This window comes from Echinops telfairi, unplaced genomic scaffold (assembly GCF_000313985.2).
Source record: "Echinops telfairi isolate 266 unplaced genomic scaffold, ASM31398v2 ScPeMD7_7467;HRSCAF=8505_1, whole genome shotgun sequence".
NCBI lineage: Eukaryota > Metazoa > Chordata > Mammalia > Afrosoricida > Tenrecidae > Echinops > Echinops telfairi.
The window spans coordinates 28,000,196-28,009,783 of NW_022111368.1; the positions used below are offsets into that span (position 1 = coordinate 28,000,196).

The 9,588-nt window shown below is 55.5% G+C and overlaps 1 protein-coding gene across 1 annotated transcript in view; it reads left to right on the forward strand.

Annotated features, from left to right (window-relative positions):
• The window catches only part of KANSL3 (KAT8 regulatory NSL complex subunit 3), a 42,015-nt gene that overhangs the window by 27,330 nt on the left and 5,097 nt on the right, over positions 1 to 9,588 (forward strand). The window contains exons 11-22 of the mRNA XM_045283837.1: positions 1,484 to 1,587; positions 2,306 to 2,471; positions 2,961 to 3,161; positions 3,350 to 3,506; positions 4,874 to 4,951; positions 6,174 to 6,365; positions 6,628 to 6,712; positions 7,071 to 7,198; positions 7,917 to 8,026; positions 8,368 to 8,590; positions 8,868 to 9,001; positions 9,248 to 9,407. Of these exons, the coding sequence (XP_045139772.1) occupies positions 1,484 to 1,587; positions 2,306 to 2,471; positions 2,961 to 3,161; positions 3,350 to 3,506; positions 4,874 to 4,951; positions 6,174 to 6,365; positions 6,628 to 6,712; positions 7,071 to 7,198; positions 7,917 to 8,026; positions 8,368 to 8,590; positions 8,868 to 9,001; positions 9,248 to 9,407 (1,738 nt within the window). The remainder of the gene's footprint in view (positions 1 to 1,483; positions 1,588 to 2,305; positions 2,472 to 2,960; positions 3,162 to 3,349; positions 3,507 to 4,873; positions 4,952 to 6,173; positions 6,366 to 6,627; positions 6,713 to 7,070; positions 7,199 to 7,916; positions 8,027 to 8,367; positions 8,591 to 8,867; positions 9,002 to 9,247; positions 9,408 to 9,588) is intronic.

Genomic DNA, 9,588 nt, shown 5'->3' on the forward strand with positions numbered 1-9,588 from the left:
TGCTTGTTAACTTTTGTTTTTCATTATTTTAAGCTTAATTTATTCCCGAGCCATGAGTTTTTGCTTCTTCAGTTTCTTCTGGGAAATCTTTTTCTTCTGTGCAACCTCCTCTTCTGGTTTGGGAACGATCTGTTCCTTCTCAGTCAGGATCATGTCAGTGTGGCAGGGTGCTCAGGGATGGGTTGACCCGACCGTGAGCTCTGTTTGTGAGTCCAGTAGCGCATCTTGGGGGCTTTGTCCACCTGGATGTGCTCAATGGCCAGCGAATCCACATCTAAACCCTTCGGTTCAGCGTGACTTTCTGCATTTTTAAGCCTGTGAAGCAAAAATTCAGCACTCTTTTTGGGCCACCGCCCCTGGGTCCAACCCCACTGTTTGGCCTGGGCACACCGACCAACACCACCATTGTTGCGTCGGAAAGGCACACCTGCTTCTGCACAGTCACGTCTTTCAGGTGTTTGCTGCCTTTCCGGATGTGCATGCCTTTGATGGCCCGGGCAGTTTCACGGGTGTTCTGGAAGTGGACCCGGAGGTTCGACCTTCTTGATTTGCAGGATTTTGTGGGGTTTTCTGGGTCGAGTGAGTAGCGAACCATTTTGGCAGGTCACCTCAGGCCGCTACAGTTAGAGCGCCTCTTGTCTTTCTATATGAGTGAGCTCATACAAGGGCTGTCCTTTTATGACTGGCTGGCTGTCACTTGGCATAAGTCTTCATGCACTACTCGTGTTGTAACATGTACCAAGTCTTCATTCCCATCTCTAGCTGAGTAGTAGCCTGTGGTGTGGGTGTTGGAAGGGGTTTTTAAGTGGCTTTGACCATTGAGGTGACCATGCTCAGTTTACAAGGGTGGACTGACTGCCTGTACGTAGGCCTTGTGGTTATATTTTAAGAACATACTGAAAAAAAGAGCGTGTGCCCTTTATTGGGCCTCCCTATTTTTGTGTGTACTCAATCTTAGAAATTGATTTCCGTGAGTGAGCTTAAAGCTCCCAACTGCCTTGCCAAGTTTCCTACTCTGTCCTTTGACCTGTAGTGTCAAATCCTTTGATGCTGAAGGCACTGTGTTCATGTAAATAGGCTGCTTTTCTTGGTGACAAACACTCTTAAGAGAACAGTGCGTTGCTGTGCGGGAGACGGGATGCTGTCAGGGAGCGGTCATTTGTGACGCTGTTGTTGAGATGTAGTGCTGTTAGTGCCACTGTGTCGGTTCTGACTCAGCAACCCTGTGTCCAAGAGAATGAACACTGCCTGCTCCTGTGTGCTCCTCACAGCGCTGATATTGGAGCCCGTTGTTGCAGCCACTGCGTCCATCCCGCTCGTGCAAGGTTTCCTCTCTGTGCACCGAGCACAGCATCCTTCTGCAAGGACTGCTCTCTCCTGACCGCATACCCAAAGTACACGACGTAAAGCCGTGCCACCCTTGCCTCTACGGAGCATCCTGCCTGCACTTCTAAAGAGACAGATTTGTCTGTCTCTCTGGCAGTCCATGGTGCGTTCCCCATTCCTCGTCAACACCCTCGTTCAAGCGCATCCATTCTGCTTCCTGTTCACGGCCAGCTTTCACGTGCACACCGGGCCATTGAAAAGGCTGGCTGAGGGTGGAGGACTGGGCGATCTGAATTTAGTCTTGCCTTCTTGGCTTAACTGTAAACCCAGGATCAGCGTTCTCAGCATTTGGAAGCGAGTATTGGTGTTCTTCAGCTTGTCACTTGGTACACCACTCTCCTCCTAGACCCCTTTTACAGACTTAGGGGTTTTAAGGAAAATGTTTAAAAGAGGAGATGTGGCTGGCTACATTCATTTTCTCTTATCCACTTAAAACTAATCTGTGGCCCCTGCTCTTCCCTTTGTGATAATCTTAGCCAAGTGGTAATTATACAGTAATATCAGTGTTTGGGCCTATTTGGGGGAACATTTAAAACCAAAAGAACTGAACCCATTCCCATCCAGTTAATTCCGATGTTCACCGACCCCTTGTGGTGTTTCCTTGGCTACGAGTCTGCACGGGAGCAGACAGCGTCATTTTCTCCTGTGCGGAGGCTGGTGGGTTTGAACTGCTGACCCTGTTAGTAGGCCAGTGCTTAACTGACAGCACCACCAGGGCTCTAGAGTTGATCTGTTATATGGGAATTTTGTAACATTGACCTACGTGCACTGTATTTGGTTGTTGACATAGGTTCGTTTTAATTCCTGCAGCTCCTTGAGGGAGAGGCTATGGATTTCTATTTAGTATCTACCTATTTCTATATTTAGATGTGGTAACCGATTCAGAGAGGGTAGGTTGCCTGCCTGCGGGCTAACATAGTCTTGGATCTAGAAAAATAACCAACAGAGATGAAGAATTCATTTTCATTTCCCTGTGGTGCCCTGGCATAATGAAGGCGTCAACATCTCTTTTTTCTTACAGAATAAGCAAAGCAAAGAAGAAATCCGAGGGGTTGACGCAGAGCATGGTAGACAGATGCATTCAGGTAAACAGCTGCTTCACTGCTTCCTTGGCGAGCCTGGCCTTTCTTTCTAACCTCGTAGCTGTGCTCCAGTTTGCAGCAGCCCCTTAAGTTCTGGTGGTGGGTAAAGAGTGCCTGTCCACTGGGGCCTCTGGGAGGAGGACTGTGTCATCAACGAAGATAAGGGGGAAGGTGGAGAGAGAGGAGGAAAAAGTGACAGGGCGTAAAGAGTAAGGGGTGAGGAAAGCATTGGGGAGGTGGGGTTTAGTGTGGGGGGAGTGGTAAAATGGGCGGGCGTACCTGGTCTGGGATGCCTCTCACAGATGGGAATCAGTAGGGGCACCTTGCAGAGCCCTTTAAAGCCGTGGGTTTGTGTCAGGCTGTGTTTGAGTGTGGAGGGAGTGGTACATCTGCCCACCAATGCTAAGGTGAAGGTAATGCTGTTTTGAAAATATCCAGGTGGGCTTCTTTCCAGAGTAGGGCTAATCTGGTCTTGGCTCCTCTACCCACCAGGATGAGATTGTGGACTTCCTGACTGGAGTGCTGACTCGTGCTGAAGGGCACGTTGGCTCTGAGCCTCGGGATCAGGACGCCGAGAAGAAGAAGAAACCCCGAGACGTAGCCCGCAGAGACTTGGCCTTTGAGGTCCCTGACCGGGGTAGTCGGCCTGCCTCCCCTGCCGCGAAGCTGCCCGCGTCACCCTCGGGCTCAGAGGTAACGCATGCAGGGAAGGTGGGAGCATTTGTACTGATGACTCAGGACTGCCTTCCCCCCTTGTCCAGGTTGTAGGTCTTTGAGATCCTGTGAGGAGTTCCTGGAACCAGGCTGTTCCAGGGTCCATGCTGACTGACGGTGAACTCAAACAGTGTTCTCCACTCTCCTGTCTTTCCCGCCCCACTCAGGACCTCTCCAGCGTGTCCAGCAGCCCCACCTCCAGTCCCAAGACCAAAGTGACTACAGTGACTTCTGCCCAGAAATCCAGCCAGATTGGGAGCTCTCAGGTGCTGAAGAGGCACGTGCAGCGCACAGAAGCTGTGCTGACCCACAGGCATGCTCAAGGTAGGTGCCCGGGCCGGCAGCCTCTCGGGTTCTCCAGCAGTAGTTTGATGCCCCATGACGGGGGAAATACTGGCAGCCATAGCACTCCTGAGGGTGCGGGGGCCACCCTCGCCACTTTGTCTGTCCAGGTAGAATTAGGATGAAGAGAGCATCACGGGCCGTGTGCTGGTAGCCCTGAGTGACAGCTTTGACTTGGCGTCCTAGAGAAGAACTCGTCAGGCTGTAACTGGCTGAATGCAGTTTGGCCACAGAGTTCTCTAACTCTGTTGGAGAAGCTGCGACTTCTCTCATCCAGGCACTGCCTTGTCGCGCCCGCAGGAGTGCTCAGGGCATGGGTGTGTGTGTGTGTGTGTGTGTGTGTGTGTGTGTGTGTGTGTGTGTGTAGCTGGACTTTGCTCCTGAGCTGTGTCCAGCGTGTACCAGTGTGTGTGTGTGTGTGTAGCTGGACTTTGCTCATCAGATGCTAGGGCAGCTCAGCTGGCATTATACCCTTGAAGAGTTGAGAGTCTATCCCTAGGTCTTTAGATTTAGGCTGGGAAATGTGTGTGTCTCTGTATGGATGCAATCCCACTTTTGAGCGCAGCAAAGTCTCCGGAGGAAGGTCTAGAAAGTCAGTGGGCAGGTCAAGACAGTGCCCAACTTGATCCAGCTGGGCAGGCCCTGGTGGGAGGCCTCTTGAGCATGGTTTCTGATGATGTGTCCAGCAGCGGCCCCACTGTGGGCTCTCCGGGGAGTGGGGGGCCTGGGCAGACTGGCTGTTGAACAGAAAGGCAGGGAGGTGACTGGAGGCTGACCTGCGCGTGCCCCTTTTGTTTCTGCTGGGGCTGTGAAGCTGGGAATCTGAGGGAGAGAGCAGCAGCCATAGACCCCTGACTTGGGCAGAGCTGGTACACAAGGTGGAGGCACGAGAATGGCTAACGTTGACAGAGCCCATGACCCACTGTGCATGGGAAAGACGCAGCAGTCTGCCTCTGTAAAGAGTCACATACTTGGAAACCCTATAGGCCAGTTCTGTCCTGTCCGATAGGGTCACAGTGAATTAGTTGTCATTGGCTCATGACAGTGGGCTTTTGGGGAGTGAGGGGGTGAGGGGCGGGGAGTTTTATAAGGCCTCCCTGTACACCACACTCGCTTTCTTTAGCCCTCTGACTCTTGGCAAAAGGCCCACAAGTCGGGTTCGAGTACACGTTGTTCACTCAGGGGTGACTTCACTGAGCAATGAAGTGGCAGAGCCATGTCTGACCCCCCGCAGGAACTCTTGAAAGAGCCCCTGGATCACACTGGCCTCCAGCTGTCTCACATCCTCCCCCACCCCTACCCTTTCTATGGCTGGCTGTGATCCTGTGATTCTCTCTGATTCATTCCAGCACAGTTTGCTGCTTTTCTGAGACAGAACATGCTGGTGAGGAAAGCTCTTCCTCCCGGCACCTCCTCCTGTCTCTTTGGTGAGTATTGCTCTCTCGCTTTCCCTCTCTCTCTCCCCTCTCTCTCTCTCTCCCCTCTCTCTCTCTCTCTCTCCCCTTTCTCTCCCACCTGCTCACCCTCTGCTTTTCTCGCCATCTCCCTCCCCTGCCTTCCCTGTGGGTGGGGATGCTTGTGAACTCTGCTTGCTCAGCCCACCCTTCCTGTCTGCTGCTCCTGCAGCTCTCGTTTGTCCCCTCCTTTTTGTCCCCTCACTGTGGTTCTTGGCCTGTGTCTCTGGGTGCCTCTGACCCACTTCCTGTGAGCCTACGTTGCTTGTACAGTTTGTTCTCTGACGCTCTGTTCCTGGTTCCGGCCAACCAGCCACTCAGCAGCAGGAAACCTGTCAACTCCTTTTGCCTCAACCCTCCTTCCTGTTGTGATTTTAGCCAGGCATTGGCACACTCCTTCTGCAGTCCTCACAGCCCAGCTGGTTATGCGGGGGTCCGGGGTCCTCCCTCTGGTCCCCCACCAGGTCCCCTTCGTCCTCGGGTGACTGCCACCCACGCCCAGCCCTGCCCTGACCCTGCTTGCTTATGCTGAGACGTGCCAGTCGGTGGGCTTCTGGGTTCAAGAGGAGAGAGTCTTGAGTAACTGAGGGCCCAGGCTCTGTGTGGACAGAGTGCCGCTCTCTGTATTCGGACAGGTGATTGCGACAGGTCCTTGCGGCCTTGGGCTTGGAGCTGTAATGTTGTCTGGGCTGAGATGCTCGACTCAAAGTCAGCCCCAAGCCCCCTGCCTCCAAATGGCAAATAAGCCCGCAGCCTTGGGCTCTCTGGGCAGTGGGGACTGGGTGGCCTGCTTCCTCTTGGGCTCTTTGTGGAATGTTTGCTGCCCCTAGCTGTGAGGAGGTGGAGCTGGAAGTGACCGTGGTTGGGTTTTGGACTCTAGGCACTGTGCGCCCCACTGGGGAGTGCTCTGGTTTTTGTTGGCCTTTGTTAGTCAGGGTCGGGGTGTTCCTCCCTCCATTCCCCACCAGCTCAGGGCCCCCTACTTCTGACTCCAGGGGCGATAGAGCCATCTTCTGAGAGGGCTCGAGCAGGATTCCTCCGTAGATGGGACCTGAGTGAGGTGGGACTGAGGCGATGACCGACTCCTGCAGAGGGGGGTTGTTCCTCTGTTAGGGGTGGGGTGCCAGCTGTGGACGTGCCTGTGCCCCTCGGTTCCCTCGGGGTGTGTGGGAGCTCACCTCACCCCTTCTCTCAGTGCCCGTCTCATCAGAACAAGCGGAGGACACAGAGAAAGAGGATCTGCACGTCCAGCTGAAGCGGCACCTTCCCTCCAGCCCTCTTTCTGGCAGTAAGGCCTCCAAGCGGCCGAAGATCAAGGTGTCCCTTATCTCCCAAGGGGACGTGGCGGGCGGGCAGTGCGTCCCTTCCCAGGGAGGCGCTCCAGAAGGTGAGCTTCCTTCTCTCAGCTTCCTGAGCCAAACCCTGTCTGAGCTGAGCTCTCGTGGGACACAGGACGCCCTCTGGGGAGCCACCTGTGGGTGTCCCTGGAGCACAGAAGGCACGAGACACACGTGGGGAGAAAGTGACCTGCCCCTGCTGAGCGAGAATTGTCCTTGTCCATATTACTGAGCATTTACCCCAACTGTTAACTCTGAAAGGTGGGGGCTACACAGGGCTGACCAGAGGCCTTGGGGTTTTGTGTTTTGCAGCCCCAGGAGGGAAGCCCAGCGCTGTGACCCTGGGCCAAGCATCCGCAGGGGCCAAGGAGCTCACAGGGCTTCTCACCACAGCCAAGTGAGTGCTGCGTTTCTCTGTCTGCTCCACTCTCCGTGCTTCTGAAGTCTGTCCGTGAGATCTTCCTAGACTGCAAGCTTTGCTGACTCTGTTGAGCAGCACAGCAAGCTTCCCCTGGCAGACAGGGGTGGTTCTACTTGAGGGGAACTGGCCGGGAATCAGACTCAGGTTTCCCTGTGGCAGGCAAGAATTCCACCACTGGCCACCACTGAGCCACATCTTAGAAGGATTTGGGAGGTGGGATGGAGAAACCAGAGGTTCTAGCTTTTTCTGAAAGCCTTCCTCGGCCCTCCTCCCCTGTGTTAGGGTCGGCTGCCCCCTGACCTTTGGGTGCTGGAGTTCCTTTCTTTATCTCCAGGTCAGCTGCTGCTTGTGAAGGGAGCCTGGCAGCCAGCCCCTCGGCCGTCTCTAGCAGCACTGCGCCCAGTGCCCTGCACACACTCCAGAGCCGCTTGGTGGCCACCTCTCCGGGCAGCTCCCTTCCAGGTACCGTGTGACCTGTAGTCTCTCCTGCCCAGAAGAAGGGAGGCCGGAGGAGAGTGCCCGGAACCGACTCTGAAGGGTGCTCTTCTGGATTGCAGGCCTGTTGGGGAGGCTTGCCACGGAGCTGAAGGGGTGTGGGACATGTCCCCGTCTGCTGGTGCTGGGCCCTGCCCCATATGAGGGGTAGATAATCCGTGGGCTACTTTGTATCTCATCTTGGTGTTTCACAGGCACCATTGGATGGAATGAAACCCTGGTGCCAGCCAGGAGCACAGCTAGACCTTTTTTGTCTAGGCTTGTCCTCTCGCTCCTCCCGTCCCACCCCTGCTGGAACAGCTCGTGACTCACCTGAGCCCCGCTGGCTTAAAAACTCCCTTCTCGTCCCTAGAAAGAAAGGAGGGAACTTAAGATTTCTGAGAAGTAGAGTTCACTCTCTGTAAAGTTCCCAGAACGTGGGGCAGGTGGTTAGAAGTGATTTGGGAACTAGAGGAAGGGATCGGGCAGTAGGGGGTGGGGGGGTGCTGTCCTTGGCATAGTACCACTCCTTATGTGGGCATCAAGTGCCGGCCGCGGGAGGGTTTCCTGTCCTTTTCTGTGAGCAGCTGGGATGCCCAATGGAAGGAGCGAGTGTGCTTCCTGGGTGTCTGGTGGGCATGCGTGACTGCTTGTGGACTACGTGCATGTTGTCCAGGTACGCTGATGCCCGTTCTTCCCTTGCTAGGTGCCACATCAGCCAGCAGCCTCCTCCAAGGCCTCAGCTTCAGCTTACAGGACATCAGCAGCAAGACTTCCGGCCTCCCAGCAAATCCCCCCCCAGGGCCCGCCCCACAGGTGCAGACCTGCACTCCCCGGCCGGCAGCTGTGGGAGGAGGCTGTCTCAGTTCATTTGATTTTGGCAGGGACACTTGGTGTGGGGACAGCAAGTCCAGGACAGGCAATTCTGAGTGCACAGTTGAGAGCGATCAGAGATTACGATTCTGTCCCTTACTGGGTGGCCTTTGACCTGTGTGTGTCTTTGTTTCCTTGACTGTAATGGTAATGGTGCCTGCCCTGCAGTGTCTGTGAGCATTACTAATACATGCCCCAAAGAGCACCTTGTACATGATGGGCACCTTTAATAGTGCGCTCTGGGCCCCTCCAGACGGGCTGACCCTGGCCTGCATGTCCCACAGGCCACCACTGTGAAGTTGCCCGCCCCCATGCAGAGCCTGGGGGCTATCACCACGGGCACCAGCACCATCGTCCGGACCATTCCTGTGGCCACCACGCTCTCCTCTTTGGGTGCCACTCCTGGGGGGAAGCCCACAGCCATCCACCAGCTGCTGACCAACGGGGGCCTCGTCAAGCTGGCCAGCAGCCTCCCCGGCCTGGCTCAGGTCTCTAACCAAGCACCAGGTGAGTCTCCGGACAAACGTGGCCACTCCCCACTCTGGGAGCTTCCCTCAGAACCTTCCCATCTCACATGGGCAAGGTGTGATGAAGCACCCCAGCCCACAGCGTCCCAGCGCTGACTCTCAGGCCTTCAGCAGTGTGGACCCCACCCCCCACCCCCCACAGGCTCCGAGAACCCAGGCACTCTCCTCTTGCCTCTCGGACTGGCCAGCTGGCAAGGAGGCCTGGGTTGTTGGTGTTGGCAGTGACAGAAGACCTTGCTTCCGTGTCTCCCTCTCAGGCTTGAAGGTTCCCACCACCATCACCCTGACACTGCGTGGCCAGCCAAGCCGAGTCACCACCCTGAGCCCCATGAGCTCAGCAGCAGCTCTGTCGGAGGAGCCCAGCCCCCAGGCCCTGCCCTCCGGCCCACAGGTGAGTGTGCCCGGGAGGACTGAGGACGTGAGCTTCAGGGCTGGGCAGTTTGAGGCTGGCTGATCGCAGACGCGCCCTGGAGATCACATTCAAACCCAGACTCAGGCTTTGTAGCTGAGCAAGCCCCGCAGCTCTGTGAATGTCTCCTTTTCTGTAACATTCCCTGGATTGTGGTGAGGATTAAATATGAAGGTTGTTTAAATATGTGCCTGCTAGTTAATGTCTGCTCCTTCCCGGTTTCCTCAGCCAGGAGTTGTACTTGAGGTTAGTTCTTTGAACACGCTGCTTTCCAGCCCCGCCCCTTCACAGATGTTGGACTGTGCCCCTTCACGGCTACCTTTCGAGGGCACAGATCAAATATGTGCAGTGTTAAACGGTGATCGAGGAGCCCCTCCCCCAGTTGGAGGTGAGTGAGGAGCACAGCCCAACTGGAGTGTCGTGTCGAGAGTGCTTTCCTTCACTGTCCACTGAGTTGGCCCAGGTGCTACGTGGGCCATGGCGCCTTCCAGGGACGTACCCGGGGGCGGTGAGCAGAGCGCTGTGCCCCACCCATTCCACAAGTCCCGTGTCGTTTCGCCGCCCCCCCC